The sequence below is a fragment of the Stenella coeruleoalba genome (genome assembly GCF_951394435.1).
Source record: "Stenella coeruleoalba genome assembly, chromosome: 5".
NCBI classification, from domain to species: domain Eukaryota; kingdom Metazoa; phylum Chordata; class Mammalia; order Artiodactyla; family Delphinidae; genus Stenella; species Stenella coeruleoalba.
This window is the reverse complement of record NC_137150.1, coordinates 129,392,814-129,417,024: the sequence shown is the minus strand read 5'-3', so window position 1 is coordinate 129,417,024 and position 24,211 is coordinate 129,392,814. Positions and strand designations below refer to the sequence as shown.

Genomic DNA, 24,211 nt, shown 5'->3' with positions numbered 1-24,211 from the left:
AATCCAATACTCATTTAAAAATTCTTAATTTAAAACAGAACATTGAACTTAATAAATTAAAAACAAAAAGACCTCCCCCTACTCCACCCCACATAGCACAAATTTTCTGTTCCATCTACACACTCATTCTTCCATTGTTTTGTTTTCCCACATTTAGTAGCTTCCACTGTGATGCCCTGTTGTCTTCTCCCCAGACTATGAGCTTTTGTGCCTATTCCTGGTGTACCAGGGACCTCTCTTTAGCATAAATGCCATCACTGACTGCCAGCAGCCTCTGATGTAATGTGTTCTGTGTAGATTGGGATTTGGAACTCCAACAGTGGGCTTAACATGACAGACGGCAACAAAGACAGGTCCAATAATATCACCGATTCACTCGCCAACCGAACGCTCATCGTCACCACAATTCTGGTAAGTTGACTATGTGGAATTCAGGGCATCTTATCCAGACTCTTACTCTAGACCTTGAAGGATTCCTCAACTATCCTTTTCATGCCAACAACTCTCTCTGTAAATGTCTATGTTTAACTGGGACACTAGAAGCTTATGTTTGTGTGTACCTATAATAGATTGAATTATCAGCTTCCAACATTGTTCTGAAGATTTCCTACTTCCAATCCATTCTCATCTCTGTTTTGCTCCACTCTCTAGCCCCACCCAGCTGGTCTCCCTTGCTCTCTGGCTGCTGGTTGGTTTCAACCAAGGAGAGACTAAGACCAGGGAAGTGGAGGAAGAGACCCAAGGAGATTTCTTCCGCTGTTTCCCAACAGTATTGTCAGAACCTCTGTCCTTCACAGCCACAGCTTCTACCCTGTCAATGATCCTGCCTCCATATGCTATCTGCACTGGACTCCTGGAACACTCTTTCCTCCCTCTCTGCCTCAACCCTAGCTTCCTAATTATGTTGCTCCCTGGGTGTCTATATCCCAGTACAATTCTCACCACCATCCCTGTTGCCTCCCTTTGTCTTGCTCATTCCTCTGTAAATAGCCCCTTTATTAACTGCTCTTCAAAAGCCCAGGTAAAAGTACCTCCTACTCTGTGTTGGAACCCCTGTCATGCCCCCATCTAGCAACTGTGCACTCACAAGTTGTTCGTTCTCCCTCTTTGCTCTATCCTAATCCAAGAAGTAAAGGGAGTGGCCACCTCTAAAATCTTCACTTTTGGACCTTCCTGTTTTGATTTAGTCCATGATGTCAGGCCAATTTATTTCTGAAACAGTTAGCTTCAGAGAATTATTCATCCAAAATGAAAACCATTTTGTTTTCCTGGTGTCTACTTTCTCTGAAACTTTCTCATGGAAATACAGAGTTTTCTACTTCTATCAGTTTGTTTGAGGATAAGCCTAAACACAAAGGACAGATCAGTAATGTAGTAACTATTATGATTGTATAAAATAAAATACATTTTTATTTATTCAAATGAGAATAAATAATAAATAAAAATAAATTTTTATTTATTCAAATTAATTAATAAGATTATAGATACACAGACTTAAGGAAATGTCCATTATTCATAGGATAGGGGATTTATCACATAAGCATATAAACAAAGAATTTACCAGATGTGAGCTCTAAGATGCATTCAAATAAGAAAGTGGAATCGATGATAAAAGAAGACACTGAAATGGCCTTTGAATAAGATATCCTGAATGAAACCAAGAAAAAATAGGTAAGTAATAAGGGAATAGTGAAGTTGAGATGCAATTTAGCTGAGAAATGAGAAAATTAAAATATTCAGAGTATTTAGTAGACAGGAAGTTTGCAGAACAAGGGAATATATTTGCTGATTTAGATTTCCCTTTTATAAGTAGGTGAAGCTCATAGATAAAAGCCAGGAGGGAGGGTGGGTCTAGCACTAGAAGCTTGAGTGTGGGCACAGCTGCATGCCAGACATCCAGACATCAGATCAACCCCTGCCTTCTCTGCCAGACCTAAAGTTCAAAAATGATTGTGTCTCTATGACACCATTCACTCACAGCTCTGCCCTCAGCAGTGGAGGGGAAAAACTCTCAATCAAAGAGAGAGGAGGGAGTGAAATAATATATGAAGTGTTCTATATTTGTAGAGGAGGTACAAAAGATGAGTTTAGCAAAGGCAGAAGGGAAAGTGACTTTCTTTAGTATTCTCAAATCTTAAAAATAATTTTCAAATATTTTATATCTTCTGGCTGTTGATAGAGCTTGTGTAAGTAAATTCTGCCTTTCATTATAACAGGGTTTCATATGTGATTTGTTTCATATAGGAAGAACCCTATGTGATGTACAGGAAATCTGATAAGCCCCTGTATGGAAATGACAGATTTGAAGGATATTGCTTGGATCTATTGAAGGAATTGTCAAACATCCTGGGTTTCATTTATGATGTTAAACTTGTCCCTGATGGCAAATATGGAGCTCAGAATGACAAAGGAGAGTGGAATGGAATGGTCAAAGAACTTATAGATCATGTAAGCAAAACTATATCTCCTACATAGGGGTCTTAAATGTCAAAAAAAGTGCATAATGAGAAGAAGTAAAAGAAAAGAGAAAAAATGGTTGAGTCAGTGTCAGAAGACATGTATTATTTATTTATTTTTTTAAATCATAAAAATGGCTTGAAAAGTGGGAGAAAACAACCTACCAATGTAGTTTCCCCACTTAGAAGGGCAAGTAATGAAAAATTGAGGATAAAAATTTATGGGCCCATCCCTCCTACTGAAGAATAACCTTGAATGATTCTTAGATTAGATAAAGAGTTCTGAAGTTTGCAACTCAGAGCAAAATCTCATCGACTACTTTTATGATCTAGTTGCTCATTTCTTACTTTTCTCACATGCCCTTTTTTAAAGGCATTCTTCTGCAGTTTTCTTTCCCCCATTTAGTTCCAGAATATGTATGTGTATATATATATATATATATGTCGTGTGTGTGTATGTTTCACACTGTCTGGTTTCTTTTTGCTAATGAATACTATTTTGTAAACATAACTGTGTAAATCAACTGTTTTTATATTAGAGTCAATCAGCACAGAAGGTTTTTGTGTGAGAAGCATTTGGAGTTGAGAATAGGAATCAGGAGAACCAGGAAAAGTCTAGACATTCACCAGGAAGGTAGACAACTAAGGTGACAAGTTCAAACTTGCTTTTGCAGAGGGCTGATCTGGCGGTGGCTCCTCTTACCATCACTTACGTGCGGGAAAAAGTCATAGACTTCTCCAAACCCTTCATGACCCTGGGCATCAGCATTCTCTACCATAAGCCCAATGGCACCAATCCAGGGGTCTTCTCCTTCCTCAACCCTCTATCTCCTGACATTTGGATGTATGTGCTCTTAGCCTGTTTAGGAGTCAGTTGTGTACTCTTTGTGATCGCAAGGTAAGTTAGAGAACTACTAAACTTACAACAGATCTATGTCAGTCTCAGGTTGACCTGTATGCTCTAGAGGTAGACAGAGTTCAAGAACTTCAAAGTATTCTTTTAGTTTTGCCTGGTGTTCTATTCTGTCAAGTTCTCCCTCATAAAAGCCACTCTATAAATGAATATCTTCTAATTATTCATAAAGGTAATTTTAAAAGATAATAGGAAGACAATTTTATATATTATATTAATTTCATTTTATCAGTACTTAAAGCAATGTAAAATGGTTATGTACCCATTTTTCCCTGAATTATATTGCCACAAAAGCAATAGCTCAGCTAATAAATCTAAAATGTTTCAACAGGAAAGAGAAAAGTTGTGTCCAGATTCTTGATCCCTGGAATATTCGCAAATATTAAGCAAAATAGAAAAAGTTAGCTAGGAATTGTTGTAGCAAATAAGAAGCACTGGATTAAACAAGATTTTGAAATCCTCAGGAATAAAAACAAATACTTTGAAAATTTTATAAAATTTATTTTTTTAAAAAATTAGACAGTTAACAAGAGAATTCTGGAAATAACAATAAAAAGAAAGAGTAGTTATATATCCAGTCTGGAGGCATGAAATCTTTATGCTACCCTGATGATTCAGTTTAGATTTTATTTTCTGAGATAACCCTACATTTAACCATTCTGCTCTACACAGTTTTTCAAAGGATTGTTATACCATTCAGTAGATCATATTTTCTAAATACCTTTGATACTGAATTGGAAACACAGCTGCTTTATCTTTCTGTTGGCTTAGACAGTAGATATCCCTAGACAAACCCTGTAAAAAAAATGATTGCTTTGTTATGTCCTCTATTAATTTTCAATCTTTTTCATCCTTCAACAAAACTCAGTGAACTTTTTCTCTAATCAATTTGTGTTTTCCCTCCAGGAATTTCTAAGAGAAATCTTTCTTCATGCTAGTTCTTTGTCATTGTTCACTGTATGGTTTTGATTAATGCCAGGTAACTCTTTCCCTAGCATAATTATAAAGAAAGCTGGGAAAAATAATCTAGTTTGGAAAGGTCTTACAGATCCATAAAGCAGACATAGTAAAAGCGAATAAATGTGTGCTCTCACGTGTGGGTGAGTCACATATGTTCAATATGAAATGAATATTTCGAAGTTCTCTATACTTCATAAAGTGTACCATTACCAAATCCTAGTCTGTTTTCCAAATTTTGTCCAGATATTAAATTACTTTTAAATAATGACCAAAGCTTTCTTTCCATGTGTCTTACCTCATAAAATAGTATATTGTCAGTATGTAGAGTCATACTATCCTTTGATACATTAATACTCAATCAGTGGTTCTCAACTAGGAGAGATTTTATCCTCCAGGGAACATTTTATCCTCCAAACATTTCCAGCAATGTCTGGAAATAGCTTTTGATTGTTACAACTGAGGGTGGAGGTTGCTACTGGTATATAGTAGGTAGAGTCCAGGGATGTAGCTAAACATCCTACAGTGTGCAGGACAGCCCTCCCCCTACAACAAAGAATTACCCCAAAATGTCAATAGCACCAAGTTTGAATAACTATGCTCTAAATAATTAAAGATGATAGTGCTTTGAGTATCAAATTTTCAAAGATGAATAACTCACCTTTGGAAGGGCATTTCTCATTACTGGCTCATAAGTGAAATGAATACTGCCCTAGAATGGCCATTGAATAAATGACCACCCTAAAGTGATGTACTCTCTAACAATAAATTAGAAATCTTGTGTTGACTTGTTGTTCCATTCCTCTATTTGGGGCCCACACCTGCTGGGTGATTCTAGGGCTAGTAGAGCAATCCAAGCAGCAGAGGGCAACAGAGAAGTGAGTTTCCATATTCCCCAGCTCACTGCTTTGTCTAAACAGTGATGCTAATGAGTAGAATAGGCAAGACAATGTTGATGAGCAAGTAATTACATCATTTATCACACTGACTTGACCAAAATCACTGAAAGAAAAAAACATGTCAACAGCAACCAGAAATTCTCACAAGCCTACAGGTTGAAAGTTCTCTTTTACATTTGACACCAAGTGTGCCTTTAAATGGCCTTATTTTTACCACCAGAATATGTCAAAATAATGTAGCATTCAGTAGTTTTCCCCTCCTCATTTTGTCTGTTCCTCTATAACCTCCTGATGAACCAGAGCCCTACCTTTTCTAACTTCATTCTGTTTCAGTTAAGAAAGTAACCTCCTTTGTCCCCTAGTCAATACTATCCACTCAACATTCCTACTCACCAAGTATCATTTATAAACCAGCTCTTCTTTATTTAGCTTATTCTCCTTGTCACTCCCTTCTCACTGTCTTTCCTCTCACTCTGGGTCTTGGGGAAGTGGAGATGTCATGCGTCAAATGCAAACTTGCAAACAGCATGGTGGTAAAACATAGAAAATATAAAAATATAAAAAATAACTCCCTGCAGTGTACAAGTGCACTATCATGGGGATTGTACTCTCAGCTACATTCAGCTTCTCCATACCTTTGAATCCATTCCTGCCTCTACGTCATAAAGCCACTAAATATATTTTGGAGGTGATTCCTAAAGACAAAATCCTGATCGAATAAATGTGCCAATTCACTTTTACTTCCCACCATCATAGCTTGAACTTGGTCACTCTGCATCCATAAGCTAATATGTAAAATGACTTTCTGTTAACACCTTAGTGGTTTGCATTCAAAGTTAGTGAAATAGAAATGAAAAACAGCTAACCTCCTAATCATCTTTAGCTCTAGAGAGGCTTTTGAATTTGCTTTTTGAAATATATCCTTTCTTGTCTTTTTAAAGGGGAAAAATAAAGCCCATCACTGCATTTAGGCTAATGCTCTCACTAGACAGAGACTTACAAACCATTTGCTGAAGTGAATTGAATTTATAAAGTTAGACAAACTAAGGAAAGCCATATAAATTTTTTAGTTACTATGACTTGTTACAAATGTGCATGTCAGTGTTTTTGTTTTGTGGTTGACATTTTTTAAATTACTTTTTGTAAAGTATTTAATCCCAAGGAATTATAACCACCATGAACACAAAATTTAGATAGACCAAATATCCAAATATAATGTCTGATTACATCTTATAATTTATGCTCATCTTCTTAAAATGAACATTTTTTAAGTTGGCTTCTGGCAAAGAAAAATCAAGAAAACCTTTGACTATAACTCTACAGTTATAATACCAACCCAACAGTTATGCTACAAGGTCGAATAGAGCTTCCTCCATTAAAAGATGAATAGATCTCCCTCTTCTTGATACACCCTAATATCTATTCTCAGCCATAAAAAGAATCTCTTAATTAGAAATCTTCAGTATGACCAGCATTTTATATCTTCCATTCAAGTAAAAGTCTGGCATATATAGACATAAAACCTAAATTAACCTCTGTATTTCAATATAATGCTACTCTTCTATGTGCAAATTTTAACATAAATTTTAAGCATATTTGTTCCTTTCTCTGACATTTCACTAAAAATCAGTATCAGTTGAAGATAGCAGCTTCAGAATATCATTGGTGTGGGTCATGTATTAATTTTTCTCCCAGACTTCCTGGTGCTGACATTACTGTCACACTAGCTATCTTTAAGCAGGCATTAGGAATTTCAAGCTGAAATATCTACATCCGGTAGGCAACAGGTAGGTCTATTGCATTACGAAAAGTCAGTGTCTTACAACACAGCATCAAATCACTATTTAATATTCCTCAGTCCACACACTCCCCAAGTCACTCAGAATCTCAGAAAGAAAGGATCTAAAATATCTCTGCAGAGCAGGCAGAATCACATTGCTGTTTAGACAGTTTTCTTTTTTGCCATAGAAAATTAGATTAATTGTTCACTTAGAACTGCAAAGTATGAAATACTGAAAAAAGACCAAGTTAGATGCAGCATTCCAAAGAGAAAAGTGGTGATCTCATTCATCAGAGCATATACAGGGGAGAAATGCCAGAATATCAGGGGGCTGGTGGTTGCCAGGTTTTATGATCTGTTTAGAAAAACTCCTTCCTTTGAATGCATAATCTGCCTAATTTATTGCACTTAATATTTTTTAATTATTGTACAAGTGACAATGATATTGTTTAAGTAATGGCATCTTTACTCTGTACTGCTTCAATTAGTAGGTTCATTAATATTGGTATTCAGTTCTTCAGCTCAGCAAACTACTATGGTTATAAGAGAGTATAAATTCATAACTTAATTATATTGTTGAAACAGTAATTAAAATGCATTGGCATGGCATTGTCAATTAAAGCTATATTCATAAGCTTCACAGGAACCTGCACTGTGTGCCCTGCAGCTGTGGAGAAGGTGTAGTCACGATTCAGATGCCATTACTGGGGGATAAACTACAAGGCTGTTATCCCAGTCTCCCTAAGACTTGATGAGGAGATGCTGTATACTTTTCAGAAGGTGTCTGGGGGTTTAGAGAATGGTTTTTCATTAAGAGGAACTGTCTGCCCAGTTCCTTGTGCATGATTCACAGTGTGCCCTGCTTTTCGCTTTAGATAATGTATTCACTTTAATACTAACTCTCCCCAAGTGTCAGCAACCTGCTATTGTTTACTGCTGAAACCTTATGGCTGGAGAGCATTCCATATGTTCTCATTGGCTTTATGGTGTTTTAACATTACTCCTGCTTGCATTAAAAGACCCAATGGCAAACAGCAAAGATTCCAGTGCTAAGGACTACTGCATTTAATCATTTCCAGATCACTTTACAGAGCACCTGCTAATGTCTTTTTGGAAAAATAAGTGCCCCTTGGAAAGATAGTCCTAAAATATAACCACAGAGCAGGGAGCTCCTTGGGCTGTAGAGATCAGACAGATGTTTAGAAAACAGAGGAAGAACCAAAACTCTTCAGTTCCTCAAATTTTTATTTTAACACACCCTAGAGATATCTGGATTCCCTCTTCTTTAAAAATAAGGAAACTGAAGCCAGTGAGCTTAAGTTACTTATTCAAGGTTGATTTCCTAACTAACGAGGGTTGGTGATCAGGTGACCACAATTCATAGTTCTAGAAACAATTCAAAATGAATCTAGAGTGTCTGAATCTAAAACTCTCCATTGAGACATGCTGTGTCCTTAACACTAATGAACCCCTGTGCCTGGGCCAGGATACTTCTAAGTTTGAACTTTATCTCTTCATTTAAGGATTGTGATTTTTATCCCCATATACAATCATAAAAACATTAATACATCCCAATCCAGACATTCTTTTTGTTTATTAATTGTTTCAAACTTGCAGCTCCTTTGATTCATTATGAAATCACTAGACTACATAGACTCCTTTAAACTTCTATCCATAGATACCTCTTGAAGTCCAGTCACCCCTCTGTTTTTGTGCCTTCCACAGCACCTAGCAACACAGAATCTTGATACTGTAGCTGGTATGCAACAGTGTGTGTGTCACTGTCATTGCTACTTTGTGGGGTAAATACTCGGGATGAGTGAACCTCTCTTTAACAGTCCATCTAGTTGTTCAGTAAAATGGAAATGAGTGAAAACTCAGAACAATTTAGTAGACATAGATCTGTGGAGTACAGTTCCAGACAACCAATGGGCTTTGACTACAACTCAGAAGTCTGATAAATATAATGCCTAAAGTCTCCTTTGCACTTTGCCCACCAAAGCTGTAAGTTTATGAATATGGCCTACTGTTTGGTTTGATGTGTCCATCATTAGCTGTTGGGTGTTCTGCATTGTTCAGCGGGTTTTCACTGGTGCCACATATATTTATCTCATGTTTACAGACTGTTTCTGTTAACTACCACAGGTTTACACCCTACGAGTGGTATAACCCCCACCCATGCAATCCTGACTCAGACGTGGTGGAAAACAATTTTACTTTACTAAACAGTTTCTGGTTTGGAGTTGGAGCTCTCATGCAACAAGGTACAAGGTTGCGCATCTTTGTCACACACATCCCACAGTCTGCTGACAGGTTTTCATGCTGGTAAATTCCACCAAGAAGATAGAGGGTAGGCTAAAAACTATCTCAGGGATCAAAAAAATAGAACCCGGCTTCCTAGACAGTTCTAAAAATAAAAAAAATATGACAGAAATGAAACTCCTTTGCTATATATCTAAAATAAGACTTACTATCAAGCAATGAACACAAATTTTCCTAGAGAGAAGGAAGGGATAAATTATCTTAGAAACTGTTTACAAATTGGCATAGATGGAGATATCAGTCTTTTCCTAACTTCACAAGTTAGAGGTTGAAAAGGATTAAAGTTTGAATCCTTTGAAAATTAGGTTGACTTACATTCTTCCAATAGCTCACAGTACCTAAAACTGTCAACTAATTACCACTCTGACAGACCCTACAGGGATTCATCTTAGCTTCCCAGTAACCTTTTACGATCTCCATCAGTTGGTAACCATAGCAACAGTAAACTGGAGAAGTTGGGGGAAATGAAATTCAAACCATAGGAATGTAATATATTTTATACATTTTCTATGATTTGGAAGATTTTGATTTTGGTGGGGAGGGAGGAGTGAGTTGTTTTAACCTTTGGAAGAAATCCAACTCTTTTGTGGATATTCCTCAGCTTTGATTCCAGATGTATGGTATAGAAAACCATTCTCAAGATAAGTGCACTTATTTAAGAAAATCATAAGTCACAGAGGCTGTTGTGTTTGGAATATCTGCTCATTTGACAACAAGTTGCAAAATAAATTGGCAAAGGAAATTTCAACTAGGATATATATTAAAGATGTTTGTTACTTAGGTGTGAACCCTAAGGCTTTTCATGAGGGAGTTGTTATCATCTACTCTAAATGTATATAGTCTGTCTCTAAAAATTCCAGGGAGAGAGAGCAAGGGTTTCCAGTGTGGAAATACAAAATAGTTGAAGAGAGTGAGTAAAACCTCTCATCATGAAATTAAGTGTAGTTTATTCAGGCATTGCCAAATAGGTGTAGACACAGCACCTGATTTATTAGAAATCACTTGCATGAGTTTAGAGCATAGCACAGAACTATAAATCCTGCAGGAAAACTCATTAGATGACATATACTGCTTTACCACTGCATTTACTTTTTAAGGCATTTATCTGGTGAACAATTACTTTCAAAGAGTGAGAGACTCCCCTCCTTCCCTATAGCTTGCCTTCCTGTGCCATTAGAATAGAAAAATATAGACTTGGGTTTCATAGAGCACACGGCAAGTCTGTGCATGTACATATGACTGTGACTGCCTTCTGTCATATGAGTGTTCCCGCCCCTAAAATTTCTCTTTTATATTCTACCTGTTTGGAGTTTCCCATCATCCACAGCAAACCGTGGGATGCAGTGTCTGCTAGTTACCACTACCTTGGGTACGTGACAGTCAACCTCAACCAGACTCTGCTTGTTTTTCAAGAAGTTTTAAATATTTGTCAGGTGAAACATATATTGAAATGTAAAAATTTGCAGTACTGGTGACTGTTAGTGCATTTGTCCTTAGCATGTGGCATTGGACCAGGTAGCTAACTTATGTATTGACTGTTGTGCTCTTGTTAGCAGAAGCTTATCACTGTACTCACTTGGAAATCACTTTGTTTAATTTCTTTTTTAATGTGATGATCAGGCTTTCTCTTTTCTACAGAGCGTGAGCAAAGTCTGGATCAGGATTGGCTGTCATGTCTGCCATAAAAGGCAGTAAAGAGACTTCAGCAAGTATTGTCTCTCATCCCACATATTTTCTAATGATGTTTTATTCTACTTTTATTACTTTCATAACTTCATACTCTAGAATTCTGAACTTAGAAAAATCATCTCTACTTGAGCGAAGTCGTTTCTAAGTATGTAAATTAATGTTGAGAGTCATGAAAGTCACAAAATTGTGTGAAATTTTTTAAAAAGATGAAATGTTGAGAAATATAATTCATACCGTCTACCAAGGGTTTGAAATGTAACCTGAGTAGGTTTCTACAAACTATTTTTAAGTTCCAAGACCACTTCATCCAAAAGTATAAATATGTATTAGTTTAAAGTGTGATAGATGTGAATTTATCATTACATGTCAACAGCTGGTTATCCGTCTGTCCAGTTTTACTGCCATATAATACATAATTATACAAATAATAAATTAAAATCTGATCTTTTCACAAATGCAGCCAAATAAAATAAGGATAAATTTACAGCAGAAAATCTATACCTATAAGCTAAGAAAATATATCTACTAACTATATTACCTATTTCCCACGGCTATTTTATGAAATAAATTGTATTTTAATGATAGCCAACGAAAAATCTAAAATAAATCACACTACCACAAGGCTGCTAGATCAATGAAGTACAAAGATATGAAACAAACTTGGGCATTAAACACACACATACACCCACAGACATATAAATCCCATTAAACTGAAAGATTAAAACAAGAGAGCAACAAACTATTCTACTAAATTCTTAGAGGCAATTTAATGAAAACTGTTATAAATCTGAGTATTATTACACACCCAAATTCAAACAAACAAACAAAAGAAGGAAATAAAAACCACAGTGAAGCCATTAACCTCATTAAAAGACAATAAAGCACAAAGATACCTAATAGCTTTAGAAGAATACATCTAATTCAAGGCCAAGAAACTCTGCTGACCTTTATCTGCTTACCATGAGCTGGCTTTGATTTCATGAGCAATATTTGTATCTGTTTATAGATTAAACTTGATCATAAACTCATGTATTTGTAGATTCGTAAACTCCAATGTCCCTTTCTATCTTAAGCCATTAACTACAAAACTTCAAAACACCCAATCAGAAAAGTGAAAGACTCCTTTAAACCAGGTAATTCACCTGCTGAACTTCATACTTTGGATTTTTTAACTTAGGGTTTTTCCCTTTCACTTTTTAACTGGTCCCATAAACTCTAACATTCCTCCGACTTCATGGAGGAAATGCTAAGTACAGAACCAATGGTGAATTTCAAGCAAGCAGATTAACCAAAAATCCATCCATGAATTGATCAAATTGGGGTAAGTGCTGCATATACCCTTCTGTCCCTTTTGATTCTACTGTTGGATTTATGGCCTTCCATAAGTTTGATCAAAAGTTTTGAGCTCGAGAGTTTTCACAGATGTTTGTCCTTTGTGTAGGTAAACTTCACACATGTACCCTTTCTTTAAGAGAGAAAGGTTTTTTTGGTAAATACATTAAATGCCTCTATATTACCTTTTTGCAAATAATCAGGAATCATCTGATAACATCTAAAATGTATGTTCTTAGCAGAAAAGGCCCCTTTCCACCTGCAAAACAGCCAGTCTTTGAAGTAGAATTAAAAAATAGTACTTTATTTGAGGACAAAATTTGCCTTTTCAGTGAATATATTATTTTCAGTTAAATAAGAATCTACTTTAAAAAAATAATTTTGACTTCAAAAGTAACATAAAGCAATAAAAAATGATTCATCTACTGTCAAATATGGCTGCATCCAATTTCATTTGATTTGTGAGACTCCAGTGTTTTATTAAAGTACATGTGATAATGACATGATATGTTAATCTTTTGAAAGTCTCTCTCATTCTTTAAGATTAAATAAAAGTAAGTTAGCATTTCAAAGCTTTCACAGTTGTACAACCTAGAACATTTTATTTCAAACAATAAGATGCATATCAGACAGTAAGAAAAGTCCAGAAGTCTGGGATTGACTTTTCAGCAGAAACAAGCAAACAAACTCAAATCTAAGCAACTAAACTATCTATAAATTTTAAACATAGAATAACTTAGGGTTAAAATCATTTAATGCCTTCAAATGTCAATAAATCACATTTTAAACAGCAGCATTGATAAATGATAAAAGATCACTTAGATTTTGCTTCATTTTCTAAAAAAATGCGTCTATTCACCTACACGCAAGAGAGTAAAACCTTGATAGATTTATAGTTTTGTGTCACAAAAATGCATTATCTCTCTAGGTTAGTGTCAAATCACGGGTCTTCCCTTCTCTCCTAACTGTTTAACTCTCTTACTCTGGCGATACCATCACAGGATCCGAGTTGATGCCCAAAGCTCTATCAACAAGAATAGTTGGAGGGATATGGTGGTTTTTCACACTAATCATCATTTCATCCTACACTGCCAATCTGGCTGCCTTCTTGACAGTAGAGCGAATGGAATCCCCCATTGATTCAGCAGATGACCTGGCAAAACAAACCAAGATAGAATATGGGGCAGTCAGAGATGGATCAACAATGACCTTCTTCAAGGTAAGGAACTGACAATATATTCTCAGTGGTTATCTCATACTGAGGGGAGGAGGTTGTGGAATGAGAGTCTGTCCAAAAAAACCCAAAAAAATGTTAGGCAACTTTTTTATAAAATAAAATGTCTAATGGCAAAATCTGATTGCAAGGGACCTAGGTACCCTCAGCTGTCACATAAAACAATTTCTTCAGTGCCCATCTAGGTATCATTCCCTCTATCCCCAATTGAGTACACTCAGATCCACAGGTCAGTATCTTCAATATCTTTTCTTGTCTTTATACCCATTAATTAATCACTCATGTATAGAAGCCACAAAAGTAAAGATTACTTAACCTGAAATTATGACAATCAGAATGCTTGAATATCTTTGTTTTGTTCTTCTTGTTCTGTACTGGATGAGGCAGGAGCAGATGATAAGTAAATGTGTTGATACTGGTATTTATTTGGAAAATTAAAACCAAAAGTATCCCAGGGGACTCCAGTCTAATATTGCATTTGCACCAATGGGGACAGTGCTCCCAGAGCAGACTGAAGCCTTCCGATAGCCTGGAGTGTCTCCCGAGGTACCAAAGGAGAGTTAAGTTAGAATCAATATGGTTTTAGTGTCAAGTGCATTTTGTTGTTCAAGTCTTTTTAATTACTTACCCAGAGTAATGAAACTGATTTCCACCTTGCTTACGGAATAAGCTGCAGTACTTTTATTATCAAATCTCAGATACTATATCTCCCATGGGGGGAAAATGGATTTTAATAGATCCAGGGACCTTTAGAGATGACAAAAAACCTTAGAGATCAGAAAGTTCAGCCCTTCACCTTACTCATGAAGAGAACAAAACCCACAGAAGCTAAATTATTTGCTCAAAATCACACACTTGGTTTATGACACAGCCAGGCTAGAACCTTCTTGTAAGAGGTACTTGTGCATGTGAAAAAAAGGAAAACAGCAACTGTAACCAAAATAAACTCTAACAACACCTTTGTCAACGTTTCACATCCAGATTACTGAAAATGAAGTTGTCACCCAAGGTTTGAGAGGACTACTTTGACTTGTGAAGAGTATTTATTTAGAGACAAAAAACTAAGGGTAAAAGAAAAGGGAACACTTCTTTGTATAACAGTATTATTTCACCAAAATATGTATTACTTATGCAGTAAATGCAGTTTAACATTAAAATAATAATAAATAAACAAATAAAAACTTACTTGTTTTAGGAGTAAACTATACCCAGAGTTTTATAAAAAAGAGTAATGTAAAAAGTTAGGATTTTTCTCTTCCTCTATGTTAAAAAAAAAGATGATTTTAAACTTTTTTTTAATTTTAAGAAATATGACATTGATTTAATGAAGGTATAAAGTGTGGTGATTCTTTCTTCTTTGGACAAGTGTTGTTTTCAGGACAAATTACATTAAACGTATGGCTTTCCAACTTTCTGAAAGCTTGAATTTTCCTAAAATCAGTACTGTGAAGAAACACGTTACCCACAGCTAGTAATTCATCACAACACTTGTCAAAAACTAGGAAAATTACCTGCAAGGCATATAGGACAGAGAGACACTGCCAAAGAGAACTGAGTATGTCTGAAAAACATATCTGAAATGATTTACCTCTTTCACCAGTATCAAAAAGTTTTAAAGTATTGGGAAATGGGCGAGTAGAGGTAGAGAAGATTCTACTACTACTAAGATGCACATTATAAATATAAAAGAGGGAGAGGCTACCCTTTGAAAAAGCCATAGATCTGACTTCGCCACTGTGAAAACAATCAGTGTATTCACAAAGTATCCTTTAATCTCATTTTAATTTGTCTCTGTTCACATACCTTTGAATATAAAGAGTGCTGGTTCCCACATTTCCTGGCAGGACCCTAGAGTGACTTGGGTGTACTTGGATATTGCATTTCCCTGAAATAATTCTATGCTAATCTCGCAACTGTACTAGTTCATAACTGCACACTCTGTTCCTAAATGCTTTACATACAGTATTTCATTTTATCCTTATCAAAGCCAACTGAGTTAAGAGCTAAGATTATCCCCATTGTATGATGAGGAAAATGAGGTATAGCTCAGTTAAATAACTTGCCACAAATTTATAAAGCTACTGATGAAAGAGTCAGTGTTCAGACAAACTTCAGGGAGTTCTAGAAGTTCTACCCTCCTTGAGGGTAGACAATTGGTCTCTTTTGTCTGTCATTATATCCTCAGAACCTAAAACAGTACCTGGCACATAGTAGGTACATAGTAGAGATAGTAGGCACTCAGAAAACATGTTTTTAATAAATGAACAAATACACTACTGAAATCTAAGAGAGATGGGTTCTATCAGAGGAGAAAAAGAGAGAAGGAGGAAAGAAGGGAGGTGAGGAGGTATCTTTGTTCAGGCTGCTATAACGAAACACCACAGACTGGGTACTTTATAAATAACAGAAATTTATTTCTGACAGTTCTGGAGGCTGGAAGTCAAGATCATGGTTGAATGAGGGCTCTCTTCTAGGTCGCAGATTTTATGCTGTGTCCTCACATGGTGGAAGGGGCATGGGTCTCACAGGACCTTCTTTTATAAGGGCACTAATCCCATTCATAAGGGCTCCATTCTCATGACTTAAACACCTCCCCAATGCCTCATCTCTTCATACCATCATTTTTGAGGATCAGGATTTCAACATATGAATCTGGGGGGACACATTCAGACCATAGCAGGAACGATACATAGAGATCCACAGAGGAAGAGACACTGTCCTATGTTCCTCGATTTAAAAGTTATCTTGTAGCCTAGCAACAAGAAGGAATTTATTTGCAAAAAGAGAACAAGGACTAAATCCGATTTAATTTTCCCCTTGAGGGAGGCAAGCTGTCAGAAAGCTTCAGAGGGATACACACTCAGCATTTTTAAGCTGGATTATTCTGCAAGGGAAAGAAATGTTCCAGCTTTTTAGCTCTCAGGGTAGTTCTACCCTGTCACTGAGTGACAGCAGTTAAGGTCACAAGGACTCAGTTTTGACCTGGCTCTACATTAATGTATCACTGCCATTGAGGCTTCCCTCCCTCCCTTTCTCTCTTAATCAAAGACAGTATCCTCTCTTACGCTGTTGAATCAATAAGGAAAGCTGCCTTTGCCTGGTCTAACCTAGCACATTCTGATCTACTATTGGGGCATAAGCCTTGCTCACATGGGTCCCAGCTGCATTCAATCACAAGGGAACTTCTAATAAGAAGCACTTTTCCATCACACAGTGTAACTAAAGTGCTTTTGTCCCCCCAGTACCCCAAAAATATCCCTTTGGCACATCCAAATGGTGAACCTGTCTCTTTGCTTTCAAGATGACTCTAAGTTGTTTTACAGCTGAAGAATAGGCATTCGCAAGGAGGAAAGGACTATGGAAGTTACCAAAATCCATAAACAAACAAAATACACTAACTCCTTATATGTGGTCTCTTGGTCACAATTGAGGGATGTTTTTAGTGAAAGCTCTGCTTGAAAAGTGTGACCAGAAGTTGCTCACTAAAATTTCCATCCAAAGCCATTGACTTTTTTTTTCTAGACTTCGTCATTCTTGCAGAGAACAAGACCTTAGATTTCAGATTTGGATATTTGATTTTCAACATAAAAAAAGTTGTTGTTGTTGTTTTTTAAATAGCTCAGTTGAGGTTTCACTATCCATCATCTGAATTCAGGCAAGGCTGAGGGAATAAACTGACATTTATTAAGCAACTGCTGGGTCAAGGTACTACATGTCTGAGACAAGGGAAGCTGAAACAGTTTTCCTTCATTGAGTCATTTGTATGTAGAACAACACAGTGATCACCAGGGACTGTATTTACGCAAAGAACTGAGGTTAAATCGTAAATTCAATTACACATACATTCACAAAGTTTTACAGATGGACACCTCAAGATCCTGGCTGATGCCCATGAAGAAAAGAACAATTTTAAGTTTTGTGGCCAAGGGCACTTAGTCAATGATGCTTATTAAACATTACACTTCCTCAAGGTCATCTGCACCCTATGGATGATAACGTCTATTTGGTGAAAGGGTGTCATTCACCAGTAGACCAATTACTGGGTCAAAGTTAAAGAGAGGCAGAGTGTTTCATCAACTGTCCAAGGACTGTTGAAGATATTTTAGGAGATCCTCCAAATATCAGGGGACCATTTATTTGTCCTTGGCTAATAATTTTAAATAGAATATTTTTATAAATCAGTATACCAATAATTCAGAACTTCAAGAGACTTCATTTAAGAGAATTTTTAACAAACTCCCTTTGATTTTCTACTCAGGATAATACTAATTAATAATATGATATTAATTATATTGGTTTTTCATCTCTCTGCTGCTGAATTGCTTGGTCCTTTCAATTGTTTCAAAATCTTAAATGATAAAGGCTTTTCCTGCCCTCTGCACTGTCTGAGACCACCCTCAGCATCTTAAGAGATACAAAGAATAGTCAGGTCACAGTCAAGTTCTGTGGACACAACTTGGGGACAGATTTCCTAAGGCCATTTCCTCTTTTATACCCAAGAACATTGACAGCAACGGCATCCAACTACAACTTTTGTTTTTAATATGGAGCACTAAGGCACTGATTTTCTCCACGTCTCATAAAAAGTAGGACATGTGCAAAAATTGTTTTTTCTCTTTGTAATTCTATTAATTACCCTTATGGATAAATGGAATAGCCCAAACTTTGATTTCACAGTGATAGTTTATCAACTCATTTTTTTTTCCCAGCTGAAGAAAGGATTATCATGTAAAAGCTTAAGAACCATTTGAGGCCTGAAAAAAGAGATTTCTCAATGTCTCTTGCAAACCATCATCCAAGTGAAATAATGGTTTTGGTTCATTGTTCAGAGATTAGGGATACCAGCCAGTCTTCTCAGGAGTTATGACTATAATAAAATGCTGTGATATAAATTAAAACTTACAGTAAAGTTTTGTTCTAGAACCTGGGTTCAAATTCTGACACTACTGCTTATTAGTTATGTAGACCTTGGTAAGTTATTTAAACCCTTTGTACCTCAATTCTCCTGTCTGTAAATTGAGGATAATATCTAGCTCAAAATATTATTTTAAGAAATAAATAACTTAATAGAGGTAGTGTGTTTATAATACTATATGGCAAATTGCAACAATAAAAATGTTAAATAAAAAAGGGAAAAATGTTAAATATTATTATAATTCTCACCAAAAACGTCATCACCATTAACATCCAACCCTTACTCTTAGCTATTAGTCCTACTTTTTTCAACTTTCTGAATTAAGGAAAAAAAAAAACTGTAGTTTGGTCTTTGTTCAGCTTCCTTACTGATCCTGGGAGGTGTGCCTTCTGCTACTGGACAGAAAAGTCCAGAGAGAGTGCCAGTGCCCCAAATCTCAAAGACTTTCAGAGGCCAAGTCAGACAAAGACCTCAGTCCTTGGAAGCTTTGCTGAGCACATATAGGAATTAGCAGAAGAACCACTTCCAGATGGTAGATAAGCAACAGATGGTGAGGCTGCCCTCAGAATTCAGCTGAGAAGCAGAATAAGGCAGTTCAACTCAGTTCAGTTTAATTTATATTTTTTCCAGGATCTCCAATTTGACCAGTTTTTGAGGTTGTCACTGTAAGAGATAGGAAGGGGGAGATATAAACTTTTTCAAGGCTTGAAGACCTGAATAGCAATAAAGAAACAAGATGCACACAGACCTGTTAAACACAATGCAACATGTGGTTAAGTAGCATGCCTTGTGCAGACAGGAAGTGGTGTGAACATCAGAAGTCCCCGTGAGCCAGAATGGTAGAAAATACTCATGTAAGAAATGCTTCTCAGTAGAAACTTGCTCTGTAAAAAATCACTATCCTCTCAGACCCAAGTCAGAGGATTACACAGATTAGATCATGATTCAGTCTAAAATGACTTGAATAAAATAGGTTTAAAAAAATCGTAACAGACTTGCCATTACTGGCTTTCATGGTCTGGGGACTTTGGACCAGCTGTGGGAATGGACTCTCTAACCTTTATAACCTCCTTCCAGAGAGTGGTTAGGTGCTATCATTAACCCAAAAGACATTTCAAGAAAGTTACTGAGCACTGCACCAGTGGATGTGAAGCAATGAGCCATTATGGGGAGACAAGTTTCAGACAAAAATAGTCATATAGTGAAGCACAAAATGAAAGACATTTCACAAACTTCTCTGTATAGGAAGGCACGCTTCACATAAGAGCTATTAGCTGATGTTTGAAAGATCTAGCTAATTTTACTTTCAGTGTCCAAAATGTTAAGTCCCTATAGTTTAAAAATGTATTTGTTTAGGGAGAAATCCATGAGGTCAATTAAAGTTAACCTTTTTCAAAGCCTGTTATATTGCCTGTAATGGACCAATCTTTAGACAGGATAAAAACATGAAAAATGTTTTAGCAAAGGTGTTTAAATCCCACTGAGGGAATTTTTTTAAAAGGGAACACATGAATTTATAGCCTAGGAAATTCTGCAAATGTCATAACTTTCTATCAATTCAAGATAAGAGCAAAATCAGCTGCAATGATCATATTATATACATTTGAAAGACACAGGCCCCTCAATATAGTATAAATGCTTTCATCTGAGAGTCTTCCTTCAAAGTGATTTTTAAAAATTAAATCATATTTTTTTAAATCCATGAGAATTTTTTTAACATCTTTATTGGAGTATAATTGCTTTACAATGCTGTGTTAGTTTCTGCTGTGTAACAAGGTGAATCATTTATACATATACATATATCCCCATATCCCCTCCCTCTTTCATCTCCCTCCCACCCTCCTTATCCCACCCCTCTAGGTGGTCACAAAGCACAGAGCTGATCTCCCTATGCTATGTGGCTGCTTCCCACTAGCTATTTTACATTTGGTAGTGTATATATGTCAATGTCACTCTCTCACTTCGTCCCAGCTTACCCTCCCCTCTCCCCAAGTCCTCAAGTCCATTCTCTATGTCTGTGTCTTTGTTCCTGTCCTGCCCTTAGGTTCTTCAGAGCCTTTTTTTTTTTTTTAGGTTCCATATATATGTGTTAGCATACAGTATTTGTTTTTCTCTTTCTGAATTACTTGACTCTGTATGACAGACTCTAGGTCCATCCACCTCACTACAGATAACTCAATTTCATTTATTTTTATGGCTGAGTAATATTTTATTGTATATATGTGCCACATCTTTATCCATTCATCTGTCAATGGACACTTAGGTTATTTCCATGTCCTGGCATGTAGAAATCCAAACTTGTAAAGCAGATATATCAGAGGTGAATAGTTGCCTTAAAAGCAACCATTTCCTCTAACACAAGATTAGATCTATCATTTCATGAAATAATAAATTCTCATGGACACTATTTACAATAGCCAGGACATGGAAACAACCTAAATGTCCATGAGAATTTATTATTTCATGAAATGATAGATCTAATCTTGTGTTAGAGGAAATGGTTGCTTTTAAGGCAACTATTCACCTCTGATATATCTGCTTTACAAGTTTGGATTTCTACATGGCTGATTTCCATGTCTTTGACTGATTTTTAAGGTGTGTTTTTTTTTTTAAATCGGCATTTATGTAAAGTAAATTGGAGATCAGATTTTAAAATGTAATTATATTTGATGTTTTATTTGTTCAATAAGCATATATTTACCATATTTATATGATCATTTTTGACAAGATAACAAAAATCAAATATCAATAATCTATCTTCAGTGTATATGTGTGGGGTATGGATATATGTAAAAATAAACATATAAACAGGTATCTATATAAAATCTTTAAGCATGTTGGTCTGAAGTAGAATTGCACAGTTGTTCATTCTACTGAATAATAGGATTATACATCTTTACTGTAGAAGCCCTATAACCTGGTTGAAGAAATAATGTGTTAAATAATGTTTATTTCAGTAAAAATGAAATATTAGAGGGATATGTCTATAAAATGCAGGTTCTATCAGTCTTAAGATTGTATTACACTCCAGAATTTACACATACTTTTCCTGTTATAGCAGAAACCCTGAAACTGAAAACAATGGAACTATATGAAATACAAAATAAGGAAAAATATAAACAATGTCTACATTTCCTTCCAGGTTCCAACTGTTGCACTTCCTAAAACACTGTCTAATTTTTTTGTCTAAACAAATATAAGCTGTCTAAATTCATATAAATTGTTTCCATGCATTGTGTCATGACTACAAGATTTTCAGCAGCTCTAGTTATAATAGAAAAGATGCCACAGCTATTTACTGAAATTATTTCTTAAGAAAATGTGTCAGTGATGTTAAAACATTAGCCGAGTCATAAGTTTGATGTTCTGTGTATTAAAACAAACAGTTGATTCCCTATTAGTTAAGAACATAAACCCTGGAGCCAGATTGCTGGGATCAAATCCTGGCTTCATCATTTCTTTATGTGGCATTCTGTTTCTTCATCTGTAAAGGAGAAATAATAATGGTATCTTTCTCATATGAACACTGTGAAGATTAAATAGATTAATACATGCAAAGTGCTTAGAATAGTTTTGGGCACACAGTAAACACTGCACATGCTGGTTATTATTACTATTTTCAATAAATAGTTTTTAACTGCACAGAGACCCGTTGTAAATTATTTCCCATTGAGTGTTTAACTTGCATGCATTATGGGAGAAAAAAGAGAAATAAACAACAGTCATCAGATGGTGATACAGTAATACTCCCTTATAACAGATTTTAGATGAAAAGAATGCTTATTCTTTGCCAACATTTCATCAGCATCAGAATAGCCACATAATCAGGTTTAACCAGACAAAGTAAATGCATTTAACCTTGACTCTCCTCTAGGATTAAAAAAAAAAAACCTGGATGATTTCAGATTTAATAAATGAGGACTTTTCAGTTTTTGTGACTTTTGATAAGAAGCTCAGAGTACTTTACAAATATTCTAATTCACGTTTGACATATTCAGTGAAATAAGTTGCAATCACTGTTTCTTCTTTTTAAATATATATCATTTAGAGCAATTTAGCAGGCTGAGACTATAGAAGATTTACAAGTGCAGAAACATCCACACTGTCATTCAAATGGTTTGCTAAGTCTTTTAATATTTATGATAATGTCCCATGAAGTACGCTTCTATTTTTAAGAATTATTAAAATCTGTCTTAAAAATAGTCTATTAAAAAGAAATAAATCTAATTTAACTACTCTTAGAATAGTACTTTTTGACCAAACAAAAAATAAACATTACAGAACATGGTTTGACAGTGGATGGAACTCAAGAATAAGGAGGAAAGAGGCCATGACTCTGTATTGGTTCTTTCACTAACCAATATGACCCCTGGGTGGCACTTAACTGTCCTTGAAGTCAGGACCTGCATAAGTAATATGAAAAGGTTGGTCTAGTGAGTAGAACCTGTGGGTTGAAGGATCTTTAAGTGAAACTCATCCATCCATGAAATTCTTCTTGTACGTTTCCAGTAGTAGAAAACTCACCATATCCTAAGCCATCTACAGATATTTTTAACTGTTAAAAAGGTTATTCCTTAGCCACATTCTGGGTCTTCCTATTTATCTAAGCTCCCCAGCTTGTCAAACAGTCTATAATTTCAAATGTAGAATACAATGGATCCCCACAACAGCAAACTTTCTAAATGATGAAAGAGAACTTTAAATAAAAGCAGAAGGGTGCTATTCTCTGTCCCATTATGTTTACCATTATTAGACTGGAGCAAAAATAATAGGAGGGTGTCAAAGAAATTTAGAATGTTCCCTATACCTTCAACTTGAGCAAGTCCCCCAAGTGATCATTTTCTTAGAAAAAGTTCTGCTGTTCAATGGTTCAAATTCCATGCCTGCTAGATTTCTCTTCCAGTACCTCAGGCAGTTCAAGCCAAGAACAACCTTCTACTCCAAAAAGGAAGAAGTAAGTGTGGTTGAATTAAATCCATGACCTTCAGCTCCACAGAGCAGTGCTAGTTAACGTGTGGTGGTCAACACAAACGTGTTGACTCAGGGAACATTGTGTTACTAAGCTGTGATGAGATAAAAGAAATTGAGAGTAAGACTTTAGAAGTTCTGTAGCTCTTGGATATTGTGGTGGCACCAAGAACATGATTAATGAGGGACTTTCCTGGTGGCACAATGGTTAAGAATCCGCCTGCCAATGCAGGGGACATGGGTTTAATCCCTGGCCCTGGAAGACCCCACATGCTGCAGAGCAACTAAGCCCGTGTGCCACAACTACTGAGCCTGTGTTCTAGACCCTGTGAGCCACAACTACTGAAGCCCTCATGCTCTAGGGCCCACATGCCACAACTACAGAGCCCAAGTGCTGCAGCTACTGAAGCCCACATGCCTAGAGCCTGTGCTCCACAACAAGAGAAGCCACTGCAATGAGAAGCCCGTGCTTCGCCACAACTAGAGAAAGCCCATGCGCAGCAACAAAGGCCCAACACAGCCAAAAATAAAATAATAAAAAAAATTAAAAAGAAAAAGAACATGATTAATGGATATGGTTCCAAGAATGTAGACCACTTTGAGGGCTGTCAAGTGCCAACATGGTGAGCCACGTCTGGTATGAGTGCATACTAATCCCACTTGGTAGCACTACCCAAAATCAGCATAGTACAGTGGAAAGAACATTGAATTAGATGTCAGGGGTCCAGAGGTCCAGTATTAGCTCT

General features: G+C 36.2%; 1 protein-coding gene across 12 annotated transcripts in view; it reads left to right on the top strand.

Annotated features, from left to right (window-relative positions):
* Positions 1-24,211, top strand: part of GRIK1 (glutamate ionotropic receptor kainate type subunit 1) — a gene marked incomplete at both ends in the record, with an annotated part of 424,965 nt that overhangs the window by 376,069 nt on the left and 24,685 nt on the right. For 11 of the 12 annotated variants that reach the window (XM_079921721.1, XM_079921727.1, XM_079921724.1 and 8 more), the window contains 5 exons: positions 298-411; positions 2,245-2,448; positions 3,131-3,354; positions 9,151-9,269; positions 13,350-13,567. In XM_079921721.1, coding sequence (XP_079777847.1) covers positions 298-411; positions 2,245-2,448; positions 3,131-3,354; positions 9,151-9,269; positions 13,350-13,567 — 879 coding nt within the window. The remainder of the gene's footprint in view (positions 1-297; positions 412-2,244; positions 2,449-3,130; positions 3,355-9,150; positions 9,270-13,349; positions 13,568-24,211) is intronic. The other variant, XM_079921731.1, reaches the window with a different exon arrangement.